The following is a 25307-nucleotide window of genomic DNA, read 5'->3' as shown; positions in this document are numbered from 1 at the left end:
TAATGCAGGGTGGAGGGGATGGGGGTCAATAGGGTGGGATTGGGGGGGGGGGTCCTTTATTACCCCATCTACCCCCCCTCACCCCATGTAGTAATGCAGGGTGGAGGGGAGGGGGGTCAATAGGGTGGGATTAGGGGGGGGATCAATGGGGTGGGATTGGGGCGGGGGGGTCCTTTATTACCCCATCTACCCCCCCCACCCCATGCAGTAATGCAGGGTGGAGGGGAGGGGGGTCAATAGGGTGGGATGGGGGGGGTCAATGGGGTGGTATGGGGGATGGTGGTCCTCTATTACCCCATCTACCTCCCTCCCCCTATGCAGCATTACAGGGGGGAGGGGGGTCAATAGGAGGGGGTAGGTGGGGGGGTCCTGTATTACCCCATCTCCCCCCCCCCCTATTTATCAGTGCCCCCCCCCCCCATACCTGCAGGGCCCGCTGGTTGCTGGGGCTGGCGTTGGATCCCAACATCCCGCGTTCTTTCCTCCTTCGGAACTTGCGGAAATAATCCTGGATCAGGAAAGTGGCGTAGAACTTCCCCACCGTCACCTCCTCCTCTGTGTCGGGATTAATATGGGGGGGGGGGACACAATATTAAGGGCAGCACGACCCCCTCCCCTTTACCCCCCCCCCCAATACAGCATCCCAAGGGGCACTGAGGCCTCTCCGGCATCTCCAAGCAACTCAAAGACCCCCTCAAGTGCCACTGGGACCCCCCCCATGTATCAGCAGGGACCACCCCCCCCCCAAGTACCCCCAGGACCCCCCCCAAGCAGTAACACCACACTGACCCTCAGTTGATGGGATGATCCCATCCAAGACCCCCCTGCTGTGTCCTCAAGGGCCACCAGGACCCCCCCCCATGTATCAGCATGGACCACCCCCCCAAAGAGCCCCCAGGACCCCCCCCAAGCAATAACCCCACACTGACCCTCGGGTGGTGGAATAACCTCATCCAACAGTTTGGGCTTCGTCCTCTTCCAGATCTTCTTGATGACAGCCCTCAGCTCCTTGTTGGCCACATCCAGGTTCCCTTTATTAGAATGGGGAGGGGGGGGCACACAGCACCGTCACCCCCTTCATCCTGTCCCCTTTAAGGGGGGGGTCTCATTGTCATCCCCCCCCCCCCCCCTAAAAACCTTCTGTCTTGATCTTGAGGGAGGTGCGGACCAGGGCGAATAACGTGGCGTTAAAGGTGACGGTACCGTCCGAATTGAGGGGCATGTTCATGGCCACCAGGCGCTGTGGGGTCATATAGGATGAGAAGAAGGGGGATGGGACCCCCAGTGACACCCCCCTCCCCTTCTTTTTGTGCCCCCCCCCCTATAAAACCTTGCAGGCGACGCGATGTGGGCACAGCTTCCCAAAGCCCAGAGGGGGTTGGATGCGACGCAGCAACGTCACCACGTCCAGGTGCTTGATGCGACCCCTGGGGGGGACAGTGAGAGGGGGTGGGAGGTGATGGGGGGGATAGGAGGGGGATGGGGGTGATGGGAGGGTGATGGAGGGGATAGGAGGGTGATGGGGGTGATGGGAGGGTGATGGGGAGGTGATGGGGGGGATGGGAGGGTGATGGGGGTGATGGGAGGGTGATGGGGGTGATGGGAGGGTGATGGGGGTGATGGGGAGGTGATAGGAGGGTGATGGGGGGGATAGGAGGGTGATGGGGGTGATGGGAGGGTGATGGGGGGGATAGGAGGGTGATGGGGGTGATGGGGAGGTGATAGGAGGGTGATAGGAGGGTGATGGGGGTGATAGGAGGGTGATGGGGATGATGGGAGGGTGATGGGGGGGATAGGAGGGTGATGGGGGTGATGGGGAGGTGATAGGAGGGTGATAGGAGGGTGATGGGGGTGATAGGAGGGTGATGGGGATGATGGGAGGGTGATGGGGGGGATAGGAGGGTGATGGGGGTGATGGGAGGGTGATGGGGGTGATGGGGAGGTGATGGGGGTGATGGGAGGGTGATGGGGGTGATGGGGAGGTGATGGGGGTGATGGGAGGGTGATGGGGGTGATGGGAGGGTGATGAGGGTGATAGGAGGGTGATGGGGGTGATAGGAGGGTGATGGGGGTGATAGGAGGGTGATGGGGGTGATGGGAGGGTGATGGGGGTGATGGGAGGGTGATGGGGATGATGGGAGGGTGATGTGGGTGATGGGGGGGTGATGAGGGTGATAGGAGGGTGATGGGGGTGATAGGAGGGCGATGGGGGTGATGGGAGGGTGATGGGGGGGATAGGAGGGTGATGGGGGTGATGGGAGGGTGATGGGGGTGATGGGGAGGTGATGGGGGTGATGGGAGGGTGATGGGGGTGATGGGGAGGTGATGGGGGTGATGGGAGGGTGATGGGGGTGATGGGAGGGTGATGAGGGTGATAGGAGGGTGATGGGGGTGATAGGAGGGTGATGGGGGTGATGGGAGGGTGATGGGGGTGATGGGAGGGTGATGGGGATGATGGGAGGGTGATGTGGGTGATGGGGGGGTGATGAGGGTGATAGGAGGGTGATGGGGGTGATAGGAGGGCGATGGGGGTGATAGGAGGGTGATGGGGGTGATAGGAGGGCGATGGGGGTGATGGGAGGGTGATGGGGGTGATGGGAGGGTGATGGGGGTGACGGGAGGGTGATGGGGGTGATGGGAGGGTGATGGGGGTGATAGGAGGGTGATGGGGGTGATGGGAGGGTGATGGGGGGGATAGGAGGGTGATGGGGGTGATGGGAGGGTGATGGGGGTGATGGGGGTGATGGGGGTGATGGGGAGGTGATAGGAGGGTGATGGGGGGGATAGGAGGGTGATGGGGGTGATGGGAGGGTGATGGGGATGATAGGAGGGTGATGGGGGTGATGGGAGGGTGATGGGGATGATAGGAGGGTGATGTGGGTGATGGGGGGGTGATGAGGGTGATAGGAGGGCGATGGGGGTGATAGGAGGGCGATGGGGGTGATAGGGAGGTGATGGGGGTGATAGGAGGGTGATGGGGGTGATGGGAGGGTGATGAGGGTGATAGGAGGGTGATGGGGGGGATAGGAGGGTGATGGGGGTGATGGGAGGGTGATGGGGATGATAGGAGGGTGATGGGGGTGATGGGAGGGTGATGGGGGTGATGGGAGGGTGATGGGGGGGATAGGAGGGTGATGGGGGTGATGGGAGGGTGATGGGGGTGATGGGAGGGTGATGAGGGTGATAGGAGGGTGATGGGGGTGATAGGAGGGCGATGGGGGTGATAGGAGGGTGATGGGGGTGATAGGAGGGCGATGGGGGTGATGGGAGGGTGATGGGGGTGATGGGGAGGTGATGGGGGTGATAGGAGGGTGATGGGGGTGATAAGAGGGTGATGGGGGTGATGGGAGGGTGATGGGGGTGATGGGGGTGATGGGGGGGATAGGAGGGTGATGGTGGAGATAGGAGAGTGATGGGGGTGATGGGAGGATGATGGGGGTGATAGGAGGGTGATGGGGGTGATGGGGAGGTGATGGTGATGGGGTGATGGTGACGGGGTGATGGTGTCGGGGTGATGGTGATGGGGTGATGGTGACATAAAGGTGATGGTGATGGGGTGATGGTGACAGGGTGATGGTGATGGGGTGATGGTGTCGGGGTGATGGTGATGGGATGATGGTGATGGGGTGATGGTGATGGGGTGATGGTGATGGGGTGATGGTGACGGGGTGATGGTGTCGGGGTGATGGTGATGGGGTGATGGTGACATGAAGGTGATGGTGACGGGGTGATGGTGACGGGGTGATGGTGATGGGGTGATGGTGACGGGGTGATGGTGACGGGGTGATGGTGATGGGGTGATGGTGTCAGGGTGATGGTGACAGACCTGGCAGCCGGGTCGTACTCGGACCAGACACGCTTGAACTCATCCAGGTGGTGGGGGCCGAGGATGGACCAGTCCCGCGTCAGGTAGTCGAAGTTGTCCATGATGACAGCCACGAAGAGGTTGATGATCTGGAGGTGTTGAAGGGGACAGAGGGCTCTGCCTGCTATGGGGCGGCCGTGGGGCAGGGAGCCGGCTGTGGGGCAGGGCTGTGGGGCTCACCAGGAAGGCGCAGAGCATGAAGAAGCTGATGAAGTAGACGATGGCGAAGTTGCTGCCGCAGGTGAACTCCTCGCCGGGCCCAGCGTCCGATTCGGGGTCGCAGCGCTTGCCAGGCAGGCTGGCCAGCATGATCTCCTGCCAGGCCTCCCCCGTGGCACACCTATAGGGCCAGAGGGGCACTTATGGGGCCCTGCAGAGCCCCTCTGGCTGCCCCATATAGAGGGGGATGGACCTGACCCCCATAACCCTTTATGGTGACTCTGCAACAAGTCTAGACTCCAGAGGAACCCAAAAGGAACCATCCAGCAACCTCCAGACCCTATAGGACTCCCATACCCCACAGAACCGTCCAGTGACCCCCAAACCCTCATAGGGACCCTATAGGACCCCCAGACCCCAACAGAACCATCCAGTGACTCCCAGACCCTCATAGGGACCCTATAGGACTCCCAGACCCCAACAGAACCATCCAGTGACTCCCAGACCCTCATAGGGACCCTATAGGACCCCCAGACCCCACAGAACCATCCAGTGACTCCCAGACCCTCATAGGGACCCTATAGGACCCCCAGACCCCATAGAACCACCCAGTGACCCCCAAACCCTCATTGGGGCCCTATAGGACCCCCAGACCCCAACAGAACCATCCAGTGACTCCCAGACCCTCATAGGGACCCTATAGGACCCCCAGACCCCACAGAACCATCCAGTGATACCCAAACCCTCATAGGGACCCTATAGGACTCCCAGACCCCACAGAACCGTCCAGTGACCCCCAAACCCTCATTGGGGCCCTATAGGACCCCCAGACCCTGACAGAACCATCCAGTGACTCCCAGACCCTCATTGGGACCCTATAGGACCCCCAGACCCCAACAGAACCATCCAGTGACTCCCAGACCCTCACAGGGACCCTATAGGACCCCCAGACCCCACAGAACCATCCAGTGATACCCAAACCCTCATAGGGACCCTATAGGACTCCCAGACCCCACAGAACCGTCCAGTGACCCCCAAACCCTCATTGGGGCCCTATAGGACTCCCAGACCCCACAGAACCATCCAGTGACCCCCAGACCCTCATAGGGGCCCTATAGGACTCCCAGACCCCACAGAACCGTCCAGTGACCCCCAGACCCTCATAGGGCCCTATAGGACTCCCAGACCCCACAGAACCGTCCAGTGACCCCCAGACCCTCTTTGGGGCCCTATAGGACCCCCAGACCCCAACAGAACCATCCAGTGACTCCCAGACCCTCATAGGGTCTCTATAAGTCTCCCAGACCCCACAGAACCATCCAGCAACCTTCAGACCCTCATAGGGACCCTATAGGAACAGCATACCCTACCCAGAATCCCCATAGGGGCCCTATAAGACCCTCAAACCCCCCCGACCCTACCTGAAGAGCAGCAGCACAGCCTGGGGGAAGGTCTGGAAGTTGTTGTTGCGGTTGATCTGGGTCCCATCCTGCAGGGCAACCTTCCCAAAGGTCTGTTGGGGGGGAGCAGGGGGAGGCACATACAGGTGGGAGCAATGTGGGACCCCCTCCCCTCCCTTTGCACACACGTGTGCATCCCCTTGCACACACACGTGTCCCTCACCTGCATGCCAATGACGGCATAGATGAAGAAGATCATGGCGATGAGCAGCGCCACGTAGGGCAAGGCCTGTGGAAATAGGGTGGTGAGGGGCTCCCTGTCCCCCCCTTGTCCCCCCCTTTTTTATTGTTATCCCTCCTGTTGTCCCCATTGTCCCACCTGGAAGGACTTGACGAAGGTCCATAGCAGGGTGCGGATGCCTTCACCTTTAGACAACAGCTTCACCAACCTCATGACTCGGAAGAGGCGGAAAAAGGTGATGGAGATACGAGAGCTGTCCTCTGAACTCTATGGGGTTTGGAGGGGGGAAAAGGGGGATGGGAGAAGTCAGGAGGACCCCAAAAAGCCCCCAAAAAAGATCTTGGGGACACCCCTGGGGATGTCCCTACCTCACCGACGTGACCCCCGTTCTGTCACAGGCGGATGGGTGAATAGAGATGGACACAGATGGAAATGGTGGAGAGATGGATGGAGGTGAATATGGCAGGGGGGGTCCCAAATATCAGGGAACCCCCCCCCCCCCCTTTACCACTCCTAGGGTAACAAACAGCTACTGGGGACCCCAACTCACGTTGACCTCAGTGACGGCGATGTCCACCACGCTGCCCACCACAATCAGGGCATCAAAGGTGTTCCAGGCATCACAGAAGTAATGCTGGTGGTGGGGGGGGGGAGTACATTAAATGAATGGAGACCCTACAAGAGGAGCCCCCACCCCCCCATCCTCATGTGTTCCCCCCACCCTCCCTGGGCCCTACCCGTGGTTTGAAGGCGATGATCTTCAGCACCATCTCCACAGTGAAGAGCCCGGTGAACACCATGTTCAGAAGGTCCATCACGTAGTTGAAGGGCTTGGATTGCTCGTAGTGCTGGGGGAGGGGGGTATTAATTGCCCCCCCAACCCCTTAATTGACCCCCCCCAATGGGTGTTCTCATTGCCCACAGGGACCCAAATTTCCTCACCTTGTCCCCTATAGACACCCCAGTGCATCATTCACCTCCCCCCAGGGCCCTTAAGTGCCCCTCAGGGATTTAAACTGCCCCCCAGTGGGGTTTTAATTGCCCCCCAGTTTCTCTAACTGCCCCTCTGCTGTCCCCTACTGACCCCCTGGGCCACCTCACTGCCCCCCACAGTCCCTAATTGCTTTGGTTATCATCCCTTACAGATCCAATTCCAGTGAGCCTTTAATTGCCCCAAGAGACCCCCCAGGTGTGTTCTAACTGCCCCCACCCAGTCCCTTATACACCCCTGTGACCCTTTAACTACCCCCATGTGTCCTAATTGCCCCTTTAGGAGTCCTAATAACCCCTTTTGTAGTCCTTACTGACCAGGACATTTAATAGCCCCCACCATCCCAAATCACCCCCCATACCATCCCTTACCAACCCCCCTCAGTGACCTCCAAGAGACCCTAAGGGCTGCTTTAATTGCCCCCCAGCTCCCATATTTGCCCCCTCCTGGGTCTCTAATTACCCCAACACATCCCCTACCTGCACGGCCAGGGCGATGGTGTTGAGCAGGATGAGGATGAATGTGACCCTTTAACTACCCCCATGTGTCCTAATTGCCCCTTTAGGGGTCCTAACTGCCCCTTCAGGGGTCCTAACTGCCCCATTAGGGGTCCTAATAACCCCTTTAGGGGTCCTGACAGCCCCTTCTGTGGTTCTAAGTGACCCTCCCCAGGACATTTAATAGCCCCCACCATCCCAAATCACCCCCCATACCATCCCATACCAACCCCCTCACTGACCCTTTAAACACCCTTAGTGTCTCCAATAGACCCCAAGGGCTGCTTTAATTGCCCCCCAGCTCCCATATTTGCCCCCTCCTGGGTCTCTAATTACCCCAGCACATCCCCTACCTGCACGGCCAGGGCGATGGTGTTGAGCAGGATGAGGACGAACATGATGTACTCGAAGGCAGTGGAGTTGACCATGGCCCAAACCCGGTACTGGGTTCGGTTCTTGGGGATGTAACGTCGCAGGGGCTGGGCTTTCAATGCGTATTCAACACACTGACGCTGTATTACAATAAAATGGGGGATAATGGGACGGAGGAGAACTAAAATGAAGTGACACTAAGATGGCTGACATGGGACTTAACACCAAGATGGCTGACATGGGACTTAACACCAAGATGGCTGACATGGGACTTAACACCAAGATGGCTGACCGTGGGACTGATTAACGCCAAGATGGCTGACAGTGGGACTGAGCAACACCAAGGTGAGGTGACACCAAGATGGCTGACATTAGGACTGAGGAATACCAAGATGGCTGACATGGGACTGAGGAACACCAAGATGGCCGACAGTGGGACAGCAGAACACCAAGATGGCTGACATGGGATTGGGGAACACCAAGGTGAGGTGACACCAAGATGGCCGACAGTGGTACTGAGGAACACCATGGCGAGGTGACACCAAGATGGCCGACAGTGCGACTGAGGAACACGAAGATGGCTGACATTAGGACTGATTAACACCAAGATGGCTGACATTAGGACTGATTAACACCAAGATGGCTGACATTAGGCCTCATTAACACGAAGATGGCTGACATTAGGCCTCATTAACACCAATATGGCTGACATTAGGCCTCATTAACACCAAAATGGCTGACATTAGGCCTTATTAACACCAAGATGGCTGATATTAGGGCTGATTAACACCAAGATGGCTGACATTAGGCCTCATTAACACCAAGATGGCTGACATTAGGCCTCATTAACACCAAGATGGCTGACATTAGGGCTGATTAACACCAAGATGGCTGACATTAGGCCTCATTAACACCAAGATGGCTGACATTAGGGCTGATTAACACCAAGATGGCTGACATTAGGGCTGATTAACACCAAGATGGCTGACATTAGGGCTGATTAACACCAAGATGGCTGACATTAAGGCTCATTAACACCAAGATGGCTGACATTAGGCCTCATTAACACCAAGATGGCTGACATTAGGCCTCATTAACACCAAGATGGCTGACATTAGGGCTGATTAACACCAAGATGGCTGACATTAGGGCTGATTAACACCAAGATGGCTGACATTAGGACTGATTAACACCAAGATGGCTGACATTAGGCCTCATTAACACCAAGATGGCTGACATTAGGACTGATTAACACCAAGATGGCTGACATTAGGCCTCATTAACACCAAGATGGCTGACATTAGGCCTCATTAACACCAAGATGGCTGACATTAGGCCTCATTAACACCAAGATGGCTGACATTAGGGCTGATTAACACCAAGATGGCTGACATTAGGGCTGATTAACACCAATATGGCTGACATTAGGACTGATTAACACCAAAATGGCTGACATTAGGGCTGATTAACACCAAAATGGCTGACATTAGGCCTCATTAACACCAAGATGGCTGACATTAGGGCTGATTAACACCAAGATGGCTGACATTAGGCCTCATTAACACCAAGATGGCTGACATTAGGGCTGATTAACACCAAGATGGCTGACATTAGGCCTCATTAACACCAAGATGGCTGACATTAGGCCTAATTAACACCAATATGGCTGATATTAGGCCTCATTAACACCAATATGGCTGACATTGGGCCTCATTAACACCAAAATGGCTGACATTAGGGCTGATTAACACCAAGATGGCTGACATTAGGGCTGATTAACACCAAGATGGCTGACATTAGGCCTCATTAACACCAAGATGGCTGACATTAGGCCTCATTAACACCAAGATGGCTGATATTAGGGCTGATTAAAACCAATATGGTTGACATTAGGGCTGATTAACACCAAGATGGCTGACATTAGGCCTCATTAACACCAAGATGGCTGACATTAGGCCTCATTAACACCAAGATGGCTGACATTAGGGCTGATTAACACCAAGATGGCTGACATTAGGGCTGATTAACACCAAGATGGCTGACATTAGGACTGATTAACACCAAGATGGCTGACATTAGGGCTGATTAACACCAATATGGCTGACATTAGGGCTGATTAACACCAAGATGGCTGACATTAGGACTGATTAACACCAAGATGGCTGACATTAGGCCTCATTAACACCAAGATGGCTGACATTAGGCCTCATTAACACCAAGATGGCTGACATTAGGGCTGATTAACACCAAGATGGCTGACATTAGGCCTCATTAACACCAAGATGGCTGACATTAGGCCTCATTAACACCAAGATGGCTGACATTAGGCCTCATTAACACCAAGACGGCTGACATTAGGACTGATTAACACCAAGATGGCTGACATGGGACTGATTAACACCAAGATGGCTGACATTAGGGCTGATTAACACCAAGATGGCTGACATTAGGACTGATTAACACCAAGATGGCTGACATTAGGGCTGATTAACACCAAGATGGCTGACATTAGGGCTGATTAACACCAAGATGGCTGACATTAGGACTGATTAACACCAAGATGGCTGACATTAGGGCTGATTAACACCAAGATGGCTGACATTAGGCCTCATTAACACCAAGATGGCTGACATTAGGGCTGATTAACACCAAGATGGCTGACATTAGGGCTGATTAACACCAAGATGGCTGACATTAGGGCTGATTAACACCAAGATGGCTGACATTAGGACTGATTAACACCAAGATGGCTGACATTAGGCCTCATTAACACCAAGATGGCTGACATTAGGCCTCATTAACACCAAAATGGCTGACATTAGGCCTCATTAACACCAAGATGGCTGACATTAGGCCTCATTAACACCAAGATGGCTGACATTAGGGCTGATTAACACCAAGATGGCTGACATTAGGCCTCATTAACACCAAGATGGCTGACATTAGGCCTCATTAACACCAAGATGGCTGACATTAGGGCTGATTAACACCAAGATGGCTGACATTAGGCCTCATTAACACCAAGATGGCTGACATTAGGCCTCATTAACACCAAGACGGCTGACATTAGGACTGATTAACACCAAGATGGCTGACATGGGACTGATTAACACCAAGATGGCTGACATTAGGGCTGATTAACACCAAGATGGCTGACATTAGGACTGATTAACACCAAGATGGCTGACATTAGGGCTGATTAACACCAAGATGGCTGACATTAGGGCTGATTAACACCAAGATGGCTGACATTAGGACTGATTAACACCAAGATGGCTGACATTAGGGCTGATTAACACCAAGATGGCTGACATTAGGGCTGATTAACACCAAGATGGCTGACATTAGGACTGATTAACACCAAGATGGCTGACATTAGGCCTCATTAACACCAAGATGGCTGACATTAGGCCTCATTAACACCAAGATGGCTGACATTAGGGCTGATTAACACCAAGATGGCTGACATTAGGCCTCATTAACACCAAGATGGCTGACATTAGGCCTCATTAACACCAAGACGGCTGACATTAGGACTGATTAACACCAAGATGGCTGACATGGGACTGATTAACACCAAGATGGCTGACATTAGGGCTGATTAACACCAAGATGGCTGACATTAGGGCTGATTAACACCAAGATGGCTGACATTAGGACTGATTAACACCAAGATGGCTGACATTAGGCCTCATTAACACCAAAATGGCTGATATTAGGCCTCATTAACACCAATATGGCTGACATTAGGACTGATTAACACCAAGATGGCTGACATTAGGGCTGATTAACACCAAGATGGCTGACATTAGGACTGATTAACACCAAGATGGCTGATATTAGGCCTCATTAACACCAAAATGGCTGACATTAGGACTGATTAACACCAAGATGGCTGACATTAGGACTGATTAACACCAAGATGGCTGACATTAAGGCTGATTAACACCAAGATGGCTGACATTAGGCCTCATTAACACCAAGATGGCTGACATTAGGCCTCATTAACACCAATATGGCTGATATTAGGCCTCATTAACACCAATATGGCTGACATTGGGCCTCATTAACACCAAAATGGCTGACATTAGGGCTGATTAACACCAAGATGGCTGACATTAGGGCTGATTAACACCAAGATGGCTGACATTAGGCCTCATTAACACCAAGATGGCTGACATTAGGCCTCATTAACACCAAGATGGCTGACATTAGGGCTGATTAACACCAAGATGGCTGACATTAGGACTGATTAACACCAAGATGGCTGACATTAGGCCTCATTAACACCAAGATGGCTGACATTAGGACTGATTAACACCAAGATGGCTGACATTAGGGCTGATTAACACCAAGATGGCTGACATTAGGACTGATTAACACCAAGATGGCTGACATTAGGACTGATTAACACCAAGATGGCTGACATTAGGGCTGATTAACACCAAGATGGCTGACATTAGGCCTCATTAACACCAAGATGGCTGACATTAGGGCTGATTAACACCAAGATGGCTGACATTAGGCCTCATTAACACCAAGATGGCTGACATTAGGGCTGATTAACACCAAGATGGCTGACATTAGGGCTGATTAACACCAAGATGGCTGACATTAGGGCTGATTAACACCAAGATGGCTGACATTAGGCCTCATTAACACCAAGACGGCTGACATTAGGCCTCATTAACACCAAGATGGCTGACATTAGGCCTCATTAACACCAAGATGGCTGACATTAGGCCTCATTAACACCAAAATGGCTGACATTAGGCCTCATTAACACCAAAATGGCTGACATTAGGACTGATTAACACCAAAATGGCTGACATTAGGGCTGATTAACACCAAGATGGCTGACATTAGGACTGATTAACACCAAGATGGCTGACATTAGGACTGATTAACACCAAGATGGCTGACATTAGGGCTGATTAACACCAAGATGGCTGACATTAGGACTGATTAACACCAAGATGGCTGACATTAGGGCTGATTAACACCAAGATGGCTGACATTAGGACTGATTAACACCAAGATGGCTGACATTAGGACTGATTAATACCAAGATGGCTGACATTAGGGCTGACTAACACCAATATGGCTGACATTAGGACTGATTAACACCAAGATGGCTGACATTAGGCCTCATTAACACCAAGATGGCTGACATTAGGGCTGATTAACACCAAGATGGCTGATATTAGGCCTCATTAACACCAAGATGGCTGACATTAGGGCTGATTAACACCAAGATGGCTGACATTAGGACTGATTAACACCAAGATGGCTGACATTAGGGCTGATTAACACCAAGATGGCTGACATTAGGCCTCATTAACACCAAGATGGCTGACATTAGGCCTCATTAACACCAAGATGGCTGACATTAGGACTGATTAACACCAAGATGGCTGACATTAGGCCTCATTAACACCGAGATGGCTGACATTAGGCCTCATTAACACCAAGATGGCTGACATTAGGCCTCATTAACACCAAGATGGCTGATATTAGGCCTCATTAACACCAAGATGGCTGACATTAGGCCTCATTAACACCAAGATGGCTGACATTAGGCCTCATTAACACCAAGATGGCTGACATTAGGGCTCCTTAACACCAAGATGGCTGACATTAGGCCTCATTAACACCAAGATGGCTGACATTAGGCCTCATTAACACCAAGATGGCTGACATTAGGCCTCATTAACACCAAGATGGCTGACATTAGGACTGATTAACACCAAGATGGCTGACATTAGGGCTGATTAACACCAAGATGGCTGACATTAGGCCTTATTAACACCAATATGGCTGACATTAGGACTGATTAACACCAAGATGGCTGACATTAGGGCTGATTAACACCAAGATGGCTGACATTAGGCCTCATTAACACCAAGATGGCTGACATTAGGGCTGATTAACACCAAGATGGCTGACATTAGGGCTGATTAACACCAAGATGGCTGACATTAGGCCTCATTAACACCAAGATGGCTGACATTAGGACTGATTAACACCAAGATGGCTGACATTAGGCCTCATTAACACCAAGATGGCTGACATTAGGCCTCATTAACACCAAGATGGCTGACATGGGGCTGATTAACACCAAGATGGCTGATATTAGGCCGCATTAACACCAAGATGGCTGACATTAGGGCTGATTAACACCAAGATGGCTGACATTAGGCCTTATTAACACCAAGATGGCTGACATTAGGGCTGATTAACACCAAGATGGCTGACATTAGGCCTCATTAACACCAAGATGGCTGACATTAGGACTGATTAACACCAAGATGGCTGACATTAGGGCTGATTAACACCAAGATGGCTGACATTAGGCCTCATTAACACCAAGATGGCTGACATTAGGCCTCATTAACACCAAGATGGCTGACATTAGGGCTGATTAACACCAAGATGGCTGACATTAGGCCTCATTAACACCAATATGGCTGACATTAGGCCTCATTAACACCAAGATGGCTGACATTAGGACTGATTAACACCAAGATGGCTGACATTAGGCCTCATTAACACCAAGACGGCTGACATTAGGGCTGATTAACACCAAGATGGCTGACATTAGGGCTGATTAACACCAAAATGGCTGATATTAGGCCTCATTAACACCAAGATGGCTGACATTAGGCCTCATTAACACCAAGATGGCTGACATTAGGGCTGATTAACACCAAGATGGCTGACATTAGGGCTGATTAACACCAAAATGGCTGACATTAGGCCTCATTAACACCAAGATGGCTGACATTAGGCCTCATTAACACCAAGATGGCTGATATTAGGCCTCATTAACACCAAGATGGCTGACATTAGGGCTGATTAACACCAAGATGGCTGACATGGGACTGATTAACACCAAGATGGCTGACATTAGGGCTGATTAACACCAAGATGGCTGACATTAGGCCTCATTAACACCAAGATGGCTGACATTAGGGCTGATTAACACCAAGATGGCTGACATTAGGCCTCATTAACACCAAGATGGCTGACATTAGGCCTCATTAACACCAATATGGCTGACATTAGGCCTCATTAACACCAAAATGGCTGACATTAGGCCTTATTGACACCAAGATGGCTGCCATTGGCCTTGCTTTTCACCTGGTTCTTGTCCAGCTCGCAGTTGCGGTACTCGCTCTCGCCCTGAGCACGGAATGTGATGATGACGAAGCCGACGAAGATGTTCATCATGAAGAAGGCGATGACGATGATGTAGACGATGAAGAAGATGGAGATCTCCACGCGGTAGTTGTAGATGGGGCCTTGGTTCTCCGCGTTGGCGTCAATAGCTTTATACAGCAGCCTGAGGGGACACCATGGGGGCTCATAGACCCCAATGGTGGGGAGGGGGTTTATTATGGGTGGGGGTCTCCATGGTGGGGACTCACGCCGGCCACCCCTCGAAGGTGGAGACGGTGAAGAGCGCCATCATGCCGGCCAGCACGTTGTCGAAGTTGAAGTCGCTGTTGTGCCACAGGCGCTCGCGGACCGAAGGGTGGGAGACGTCCCCGTCCTTGTAGACAAGGAAGGTGCCCCTATAGGGGGCAAAGGGGGCGTCAATGGGGGTGGGACAGTGTGGGGATGGGGGTAGTGTGGGGCTGGGGGCTTCAGAGGGGGAGGGTGGGGACAATGTGGGGATGGGGGCTTCAAAGGGGGAGGGTGGGGATAATGTGGGGCTGGGGGCTTCAGAGTTGGGAGGGCAACGTGGGGATGGGGGTGCCAGGGGGGTGTGGACAGTGTGGGGCTGGGGGCTCCAAAGGGGTGGGGACAGTATGGGTATAGTGTGGGGATAGGGGTAGTGTGGGGCTGGGAGCTTCAGAGGGGGAGGATGGGGTCAATGCGGGGCTGGGGGCTCCAGAGGGGTGGGGATAGTGTGGGGCTGGGGGCTTCAGAAGGGTGGGGTGGGGACAATGTAGGGATGGGGGCTTCAGAGGGGTGGGGGCAATGTGGGGCTGGGGGCTTCAGAGGGGGAGTGTGGGGGCAATGTGGGGAAGGGGGCTCCAAAGGGGTGGGGATGGTGTGGGATGGGGGCTTCAGAGGGGTGGGGTGGGGACAATGTGGGGCTGGGGGCTTCAAAGGGGGAGTGTGGGGACAATGTGGGTCTGGGGGCTTCAGGGGGGTGGGGATAGTGTGGGGCTGGGGGCTTCAGAGGGGTGGGATGGGTACAATGTGGGGCTGGGGGCTTCACACTCACACTGAGCCCCCCACTCACTTGCACTCCCCAGGCGTGTGCTTGGCTTCATCGGTGCAGCTGTAGAACTTGCCCTGCACAGAACAGCAATTAGAGGTGGGGATGGGAACGGGGGGCTGGAACCCAGCTGGGGGTCTCGGGGGGGTCTCAGCCCCTTGGGGGGGGGTCCCACCTTGAAGAGCTGCACCCCGATGCAGGCAAACATGAACTGCAGCAGCGTGGTGACGATCATGATGTTGCCGATGGTTCGAATGGCCACGAAGACGCATTGCACCACGTGCTGGGGGGCAGCGGGGGGGGGGGGGACAGGGGGACCTCCCAGTATATCCCAGTACCTCCCAGTGCCCCCCAGTATCACCCAGTGCCCCCCCAGTATATCCCAGTACCTCCCAGTGCCCCCCCAGTATCACCCAGTGCCCCCACAGTATATCCCAGTACCTCCCAGTGCCCCCCAGTATCACCCAGTGCCCCCCCAGTATATCCCAGTACCTCCCAGTGCCCCCCCAGTATCACCCAGTGCCCCCACAGTATCACCCAGTGCCCCTCCAGTCTCTCCCATTGCCCCCCAGCCTCTCCCAGTCCCTCCCAGTATCTCCCAGTGCCCCCCCATTGCCCCCCCAGTCTCTCCCAGTCTCTCCCAGTCTCTCCCAGTCCCTCCCAGTCTCTCCCAGTGCCCCCCCAGTATCACCCATTGCCCCCCCAGTCTCTCCCAGTCCCTCCCAGTCTCTCCCAGTGCCTCCCAGTATCACTCAGTGCCCCCCCAGTCTCTCCCAGTGCCCCCAAGTATCTCCCAGTGCCCCCCCATTGCCCCCCCAGTATCTCCCAGTCTCTCCCAGTGCCCCCCCATTGCCCCCCCAGTCTCTCCCAGTCTCTCCCAGTGCCTCCCCAGTATCACCCAGTGCCCCCCCATTGCTCCCCCAGTATCACCCAGTGCCCCCCCAGTATCACCCAGTGCCCCCCCAGTCACTCCCAGTGCCCCCCATTGCCCCCCCACTCCCTCCCAGTCCCTCTCAGTCCCCCCCAGTCTCTCCCATTCCCCCCCATTCCCCCCCAGTCTCCCACCTTGAGCCCCTTCGCCCTGTTAATGGCTCTCAGGGGTCTCAGGACACGCAGGACCCGGAGGATCTTCACCACCGAGATGGCGCTGGAGCTGTTGGTGGGGGACACCAGTACAACCAGTTACATCCCAGTTAGATCCCAGTTAGATCCCAGATAGATCCCAGATAGATCCCAGTCAGATCCCAGATAGATCCCAGTTAGATCCCAGATAGATCCCAGTTAGATCCCAGTCAGATCCCAGATAGATCCCAGTCAGATCCCAGTTAGATCCCAGTTAGGTCCCAGTTAGATCCCAGATAGATCCCAGTCAGATCCCAGATAGATCCCAGTCAGATCCCAGTTAGATCCCAGTCAGATCCCAGTTAGATCCCAGATAGATCCCAGTCAGATCCCAGTTAGATCCCAGATAGATCCCAGATAGATCCCAGATAGATCCCAGTTAGATCCCAGTCAGATCCCAGATAGATCCCAGTCAGATCCCAGTTAGATCCCAGTCAGATCCCAGATAGATCCCAGTTAGATCCCAGTCAGATCCCAGTCAGATCCCAGATAGATCCCAGATAGATCCCAGTCAGATCCCAGTCAGATCCCAGATAGATCCCAGTCAGATCCCAGTCAGATCCCAGTTAGATCCCAGATAGATCCCAGATAGATCCCAGTCAGATCCCAGATAGATCCCAGTTAGATCCCAGATAGATCCCAGTCAGATCCCAGTCAGATCCCAGTTAGATCCCAGTTAGATCCCAGATAGATCCCAGTCAGATCCCAGATAGATCCCAGTTAGATCCCAGTTAGATCCCAGATAGATCCCAGTTACATCCCAGTTAGATCCCAGATAGATCCCAGATAGATCCCAGATAGATCCCAGTTACATCCCAGTTAGATCCCAGATAGATCCCAGTCAGATCCCAGTCAGATCCCAGTTAGATCCCAGTTAGATCCCAGTCAGATCCCAGTCAGATCCCAGATAGATCCCAGATAGATCCCAGATAGATCCCAGTTAGATCCCAGATAGATCCCAGTCAGATCCCAGTCAGATCCCAGTCAGATCCCAGATAGATCCCAGATAGATCCCAGATAGATCCCAGTTAGATCCCAGATAGATCCCAGTCAGATCCCAGTTAGATCCCAGTCAGATCCCAGTCAGATCCCAGTTAGATCCCAGATAGATCCCAGTCAGATCCCAGTTAGATCCCAGTTACATCCCAGATAGATCCCAGTTAGATCCCAGATAGATCCCAGTTAGATCCCAGTCAGATCCCAGTCAGATCCCAGTTAGATCCCATATAGATCCCAGTTAGATCCCAGTCAGATCCCAGTCAGATCCCAGTCAGATCCCAGTTAGATCCCAGATAGATCCCAGTCAGATCCCAGTCAGATCCCAGTTAGATCCCAGTTAGATCCCATATAGATCCCAGTTAGATCCCAGTCAGATCCCAGTCAGATCCCAGTCAGATCCCAGTTAGATCCCAGTCAGATCCCAGTTAGATCCCAGATAGATCCCAGTCAGATCCCAGTTAGATCCCAGATAGATCCCAGATAGATCCCAGTTAGATCCCAGTCAGATCCCAGATAGATCCCAGTCAGATCCCAGTTAGATCCCAGTCAGATCCCAGATAGATCCCAGTCAGATCCCAGTCAGATCCCAGTTAGATCCCAGTTAGATCCCAGATAGATCCCAGTCAGATCCCAGTTAGATCCCAGATAGATCCCAGATAGATCCCAGTTAGATCCCAGTCAGATCCCAGATAGATCCCAGTCAGATCCCAGTTAGATCCCAGATAGATCCCAGTCAGATCCCAGATAGATCCCAGTTAGATCCCAGATAGATCCCAGTCAGATCCCAGATAGATCCCAGTCAGATCCCAGTTAGATCCCAGATAGATCCCAGTCAGATCCCAGATAGATCCCAGTCAGATCCCAGATAGATCCCAGTCAGATCCCAGATAGATCCCAGATAGATCCCAGTCAGATCCCAGATAGATCCCAGTCAGATCCCAGTCAGATCCCAGTCAGATCCCAGATAGATCCCAGTTAGATCCCAGTCAGATCCCAGTCAGATCCCAGATAGATCCCACTTAGATCCCAGTTAGATCCCAGTCAGATCCCAGATAGATCCCAGTCAGATCCCAGTTAGATCCCAGATAGATCCCAGTCAGATCCCAGATAGATCCCAGTCAGATCCCAGATAGATCCCAGATAGATCCCAGTTAGATCCCAGTCAGATCCCAGATAGATCCCAGTTAGATCCCAGTTACCCCTAGTATCATTCCCAGTGTCCCTAATGACTCCCTGTACCACTAAACCCCATTCCCAGTGTCCCCATTGCCCCCCATAGCCCCCCATTGCCCTCCAGTGCCTCCCATTGCCCCCCATTACCCCCCATTCCCCCCCATTGCCGCCCATTGCCCCCCATTGCCCCCCAGTGCCTCCCATTGCCCCCCATTTCCCCCCACTGCCCCCCATTGCTCCCCACTGCCCCTCATTGCCCCCCATAGCCTCCCATTGCCCCCCATTTCCTCCCATTGCCCCCCATTGCCCCCCATTGCCCCCCACTGCCCCCCACTGCCCCCCATTTCCTCCCATTGCCCCCCATTACCTCCAATTGCTCCCCATTGCCCCCCATTACCCCCCATTGCCCCCCATTGCCCCCCATTACCTCCCATTGCCCCCCATTGCCCCCCATTGCCTCCCATTACCCCCCATTGCCCCCCCATTGCCCCCCCATTGCCCCCCATTGCCTTCCATTACCCCCAGTGCCCCCAAGTGCCCCCCATTGCCCCCCATTGCCCCCCATTACCCCCATGGCCCCCCATTGCTCCCCATTGCCCCCCATTGCCTCCCATTGCCCCCCATTGCCTCCCTTTACCTCCCATTGCCCCTCATTACACCCCATTGCCCCCCAGTGTCCCCCATTGCCCCCCATTGCCCCCCATTGCCTCCTATTTCCCCCCATTGCCCCCCATTGCCTCCCATTGCCTCCCAGTGCCTCCCAGTGCCCCCCATTGCCCCCCATTGCCCCCCATTGCCCCCTAGTGCCCCCCATTGCCCCCCATTGCCCCCCATTGCCCCCCATTGCCTCCCATTGCCCCCCACTGCCCCCCATTGCCCCCCAGTGCCCCCCATTGCCCCCCATTACCTCCCATTGCCCCCCATTGCCCCCCATTACCCCCCATTCCCCCCCATTTCCCCCCACTGCCCCTCATTGCCCCCACTGCCCCTCATTGCCCCCCATTGCCTCCCATTGCCCCCCAGTGCATCCCATTGCCCCCCATTGCCCCCCATTGCCCCCCACTGCCCCCCACTGCCCCCCATTGCCTCCCATTGCCCCCCATTACCTCCCATAGCCCCCCATTGCCCCCCATTGCCCCCCATTGCCCCCCATTGCCCCCATCCCCCCCCATTCCCCCCCATTGCCCTCCATTCCCCCCCATTCCCCCCCATTGCCCCCCATTGACCCCCATTGTCCCCCATTGCTCCCCATTACCCCCCATTGCCCCCCATTGCCCCCCATTCCCCCCCATTCCCCCCCATTGCCTCCCATTGCCCCCCATTGCCCCCCATTTCTCACTGGATCCCAAAGGAGACTAGGGAGACCCCAACCACCAGCAGGTCCAATAGGTTGAACCAGTTGCGGCAGAAGGATCCTTTGTGCAGGAAGGCCCCGAACGCCGTCATCTGAGGGGGGGGGGGGATCCCATAAGAACCAGCACTGCAGACCCCCCCCCCCATATTTAATAACAACACCCCCCCCCCATTTTAAAGGGTCCCTCAACACCCCCCTGGTACCTTGAGCAGGATCTCCACGGTGAAGATGGAGGTGAAGGCATAGTCAAAATAACCCAGGATCTAAATGGGGATGGGGGCAGAGAAAGGGGGTGAATGGGGTGACCCCCCCCCCCCAACAAGGACCCCTCCCCAACCCCATAACACCCCTTAACACCCCAAGACCCCAAACACCCCCTAAATAACCCCTCAACCCCCACTATAACCCCCCATTGGAGCATATGGGTCCCATATGGGGTTGGGGTGAGGGGGCTCCCCCATTCCTTCCCATTTGCCCCCCCCCCACCCCAAACAAGGACCCCTCCCCAACCCCATAACACCCCCTAACACCCCCCAACCCCTTAGGACCCCCAAACACCCCCTAAATGTCCCCTCAACCCCCCCTATAACCCCCCATTGGAGCATATGGGTCCCATATGGGGTTGGGGTGAGGGATCTCCCCCCATTCCTTCCCATTTCCCCACTCCCCCACCCCAAACAAGGACCCCTCCCCAACCCCATAACACCCCCCAACCCCCCAAGACCCCAAACACCCCCTAAATAACCCCTCAACCCCCCCTAAAACCCCCCGTTGGAGCATATGGGTCCCATATGGGGTTGGGGTGAGGGGGCTCCCCCATTCCTTCCCATTTGCCCCACCCCACCCCAAACAAGGACCCCTCCCCAACCCCATAACACCCCCTAACACCCCCCAACCCCTTAGGACCCCCAAACACCCCCTAAATGACCCCTCAAAACCCCAAAACCCCCCATTGGAGCATATGGGTCCCATATGGGGTTGGGATGAGGAAGCTCCCTCCATTCCTTCCCATTTCTCCCCCCCCCCCCAACAAGGACCCCTCCCCAACCCCCTAAGACCCCTTAACACCCCCCAACCCCTTAGGACCCCCAAACACTCCCTAAATGACCCCTCAACCCCCCCTATAACCCCCTATTGGAGCATATGGGTCCCATATGGGGTTGGGGTGAGGGATCTCCCCCCATTCCTTCCCATTTCCCCACTCCCCCACCCCCCAAACAAGGACCCCTCCCCAACCCCATAACATACCCCAACCCCCCAAGACCCCAAACACCCCCTAAATAACCCCTCAACCCCCCCCTAAAGCCCCCCATTGGAGCATATGGGTCCCATATGGGGTTGGGATGAGGAAGCTTCCCCATTCCTTCCCATTTCCCCACTCCCCCACCCCAAACAAGGACCCCTTCCCAACCCCATAACAGCCCCCAACCCCCCAAGACCCCAAACACCCCCTAAATGACCCCTCAACCCCCCCTATAACCCCCCATTGGAGCATATGGGTCCCATATGGGGTTGGGGTGAGGGATCTCCCCCATTCCTTCCCATTTCCCCCCCCCCCACCCCAAACAAGGACCCCTCCCCAAGCCCCTAAGACCCTCTAACAACCCCCAACCCATAAGGACCCCAAACACCCCCTAAATGACCCCTCAAAACCCCAAAAACCCCCACATTGGAGCATATGGGTCCCATATGGGGTTGGGTTGATGGATCTCTCCCATTCCTTCCCATTTCCCCCCCCCTGTTCCCTTCCCGAGCCCAACACCCCCCACCCCAAACAAGGACCCCTCCCCAACCCCCTAACACCCCCCAACCCCTTAGGACCCCAAAAACCCCCTAAATGACCCCTCAAACCCCCTAAAACCCCCCATTGGAGCATATGAGTCCCATATGGGGTTGGGGTGAGGGGGCTCCCCCATTCCTTCCCATTTCCCCCCACCCCACCCCAAACAAGGACCCCTCCCCAACCCCATAACACCCCTTAACACCCCCCAACCCATAAGGACCCCCAAACACCCCCTAAATGACCCCTCAAAACCCCAAAACCCCCCATTGGAGCACATGGGTCCCATATGGGGTTGGGGTGATGGAGCTCCCCCATTCCTTCCCATTTTTTCCCCATTCCTTCCCATTTTTCTCCCAATTTTCCCCATTCCTGCTCATTTTTCCCCCCTTCCTTCCCATTTTCCCCCATTCCTTCCCATTTTTCCCCCATTCCTTCCCATTTTCCCCCCATTCCTTCCTATTTTTCTCCCAATTTTCCCCCATTCCTTCCCATTTTCCCCCCATTCCTTCCCATTTTTCTCCCAATTTTCCCCCATTCCTGCTCATTTTTTCCCCCATTTCTTTCCATTTTTCCCCCATTCCCGTTCCCAGTTTATCCCAGTTTATCCCAGTTTATCCCAGTTTATCCCAGTTTATCCCAGTTTATCCCATTATCCCACATGGTTCCGGGGTGAGTGGGCTCGCACTGGATCCTCGGCTGCCAACGAGACGCTGCTGAGGATGATGAAGACGAGGATGAGGTTGGTGAAGATGTGATGGTGGATCAGAGCGTGGCACCGAACACGCAGCCTGGAAGAGGCAATGGGGGGCAATGGGGTCAATGGGGGTCAATGGGGGGCAATGGGGGGCTATGGGGGGTAATGGGGGGCAATGGGGGGTAATGGAGGGTAATGGGGGGCTATGGGGGGCAATGGGGGACAATGGGGGGGGGTAATGGGGGGCAATGGGGGGTATTGGGGGGCAATGGGGGGTAATGGGGGGTAATGGGGGGCAATGGGAGTCAATTTTTTGCCCCCCATTACCCTCCATTACCCCCCATTGCCCCCCATTGCCCCCCATTTCCCCCCATTTCCCCCATTACCCCCCATTTCCCCCCATTGCCCCCCAGTGCCCCCCATAGCCTCCCATAGCCCTCCATTACCCCCCATTTCGTCCCAGTGCCCCCCAGTGCCCCAATTACCCTCCATTGCCCCCAGTGCCCCCCATAGCCTCCCATTGCCTCCCATTGCCCCCCATAGCCCCCCATAGCCCCCCATTGCCCCCCATTACCCCCCAGTGCCCCCCATTGCCCCCCAGTGCCCCCCATAGCCCCCCATAACCCCCCATTGACCCCCATTACCTCCCATTGCCCCCCATTACCCCCCATTGCCCCCCATTACCCCTCATATCCCCCCATTGCCCCCCATTACCCCCCATTGCCTCCCATTGCCCCCCATTGCCCCCCATTACCCCCCATTGCCTCCCATTACCCCCCATTGCCCCCCATTGCCCACCATTACCCCCCATTGCCCCCTATTGCCCCCCATTCCCCCCCATTGCCCACCATTACCCCCCATTACCCCCCAGTGCCCCCCAGTGCCCCCATTACCCCCCATAGCCCCCCATTACCCCCCATTGATCCCCATTCCCTCCCAGTCCCCCCCCATTCCCTCCCAGTACCCCTCCCCCATCCCAGTACCCCCCCCCCATCCCATTCCCTCCCAGTCCCCCCCCATTCCCCCCCATTCCTCACGGGTTGGTGCTGCCCAGCAGGAAGAAGGCGCTGCCCTCAGGTATCGGGGCCACTTTGTTCTTGGGGGGCTCTTCCAGGTTCTCCAACCTCTGCCCCCCCCCCAGGCTGTCCCGCTCCCCCCCGGCCCCTTCGTCACCTATGGGGACCCATTAAATTGGGGGGGGTCCTCCTTCTACCCCCAGACGGGGGGGGGGGTCCTTCTGCCCCCCCCCCCCCCCTCCCCCCATTGATCCCAATGTGGGACTGACCTTCCTCGCTGCCCTCCTCATCCTCTTCTTCTTCCTCCTCCTCCTCCTGCTGCTCCCCTTCGACCTGGAGTGTGCAAGGGCCATATACACACGTGTAAGGTCAAACAAGGGCCATATACAGGTATAGGGTCACACAAGGGCCATATACACACATGTAGGGTTACACAAGGGCCGTATACACACGTGTAGGGTTACACGAGGGCCATATACACACATGTAGGGTTACACAAGGGCCATATACACACATATAGGGTTACACGAGGGCCATATACACACATGTAGGGTTACACGAGGGCCATATACACACATGTAGGGGTGCACGAGGGCCATATACACACATGTAGGGTCACACAAGGGCCATATACACACATGTAGGGTCACACAAGGGCCATATACACACATGTAGGGTTACACGAGGGCCATATACACACATGTAGGGTTACACGAGGGCCATATACACACATGTAGCGTTACACGAGGGCCATATACACACATATAGGGTTACACAAGGGCCATATACACACATGTAGGGTCACACAAGGGCCATATACACACATGTAGGGTTACACAAGGGCCATATACACACATGTAGGGTTACACAAGGGCCATATACACACATGTAGGATTACACAAGGGCCATATACACACATATAGGGTTACACGAGGGCCATATACACACATGTAGGGTTACACGAGGGCCATATACACACATGTAGGGTTACACGAGGGCCATATACACACATATAGGGTCACACAAGGGCCATATACACACATGTAGGGGTACACAAGGGCCATATACACACATATAGGGTTAGACGAGGGCCATATACATACATATTGAGCCGTGCACTCCCACTCACACTCACCTTCACGCTCACATCCTGGTTCCCTGCATTGGCCTCCACCTCCCCGGCCTTGTCCCTAAGGGTGGGTGGGGGGATAAATTGGGGGGGTGTCTCACAAAGGACACATGTGCCCCCTCCCCCCGAGTTTGGGGACCCCCCCCTGGGTTTGGGGACCCCCCCCTGGGTTTGGGGACCCCCCCCCTCTCACTTTTTTCCCTCCGCCCCCGAGTTGATGTTATCTCCATCCGCCAGGTTGTCCACCGCGATGGCCAGGAAGACGTTGAGGAGGATGTCTGTGGG

The 25307-nt window shown here is 54.9% G+C and overlaps 1 protein-coding gene across 1 annotated transcript in view; it reads right to left on the bottom strand.

Annotated features, from left to right (window-relative positions):
- Positions 1 to 256: 256 nt before the first annotated feature.
- Positions 257 to 25307, bottom strand: part of LOC107307847 (voltage-dependent L-type calcium channel subunit alpha-1F-like) — a 35975-nt gene continuing 10924 nt past the window's right edge. The window contains exons 3-28 of the mRNA XM_085535567.1: positions 25216 to 25300; positions 25029 to 25083; positions 24163 to 24226; positions 23915 to 24050; positions 22842 to 22971; positions 20604 to 20663; positions 20386 to 20492; positions 16818 to 16905; positions 15928 to 16035; positions 15777 to 15829; positions 14953 to 15099; positions 14666 to 14867; positions 7507 to 7665; positions 6403 to 6513; positions 6216 to 6299; positions 6034 to 6054; positions 5804 to 5932; positions 5648 to 5713; positions 5446 to 5537; positions 4046 to 4205; positions 3827 to 3954; positions 1331 to 1427; positions 1138 to 1240; positions 930 to 1031; positions 425 to 555; positions 257 to 313 (exon numbers count right to left, since the gene is read on the bottom strand). Of these exons, the coding sequence (XP_085391693.1) occupies positions 257 to 313; positions 425 to 555; positions 930 to 1031; positions 1138 to 1240; positions 1331 to 1427; positions 3827 to 3954; positions 4046 to 4205; positions 5446 to 5537; positions 5648 to 5713; positions 5804 to 5932; positions 6034 to 6054; positions 6216 to 6299; positions 6403 to 6513; positions 7507 to 7665; positions 14666 to 14867; positions 14953 to 15099; positions 15777 to 15829; positions 15928 to 16035; positions 16818 to 16905; positions 20386 to 20492; positions 20604 to 20663; positions 22842 to 22971; positions 23915 to 24050; positions 24163 to 24226; positions 25029 to 25083; positions 25216 to 25300 (2675 nt within the window). The remainder of the gene's footprint in view (positions 314 to 424; positions 556 to 929; positions 1032 to 1137; positions 1241 to 1330; positions 1428 to 3826; positions 3955 to 4045; positions 4206 to 5445; positions 5538 to 5647; positions 5714 to 5803; positions 5933 to 6033; positions 6055 to 6215; positions 6300 to 6402; positions 6514 to 7506; positions 7666 to 14665; positions 14868 to 14952; positions 15100 to 15776; positions 15830 to 15927; positions 16036 to 16817; positions 16906 to 20385; positions 20493 to 20603; positions 20664 to 22841; positions 22972 to 23914; positions 24051 to 24162; positions 24227 to 25028; positions 25084 to 25215; positions 25301 to 25307) is intronic.

The sequence above is a fragment of the Coturnix japonica genome, unplaced genomic scaffold (assembly GCF_054131305.1).
Source record: "Coturnix japonica strain WE unplaced genomic scaffold, WE-NBRP24 Scf131, whole genome shotgun sequence".
Classification (NCBI taxonomy): domain Eukaryota; kingdom Metazoa; phylum Chordata; class Aves; order Galliformes; family Phasianidae; genus Coturnix; species Coturnix japonica.
Note: the sequence above shows the minus strand (reverse complement) of the source record. Positions and strands in the feature narration are given on the sequence as shown.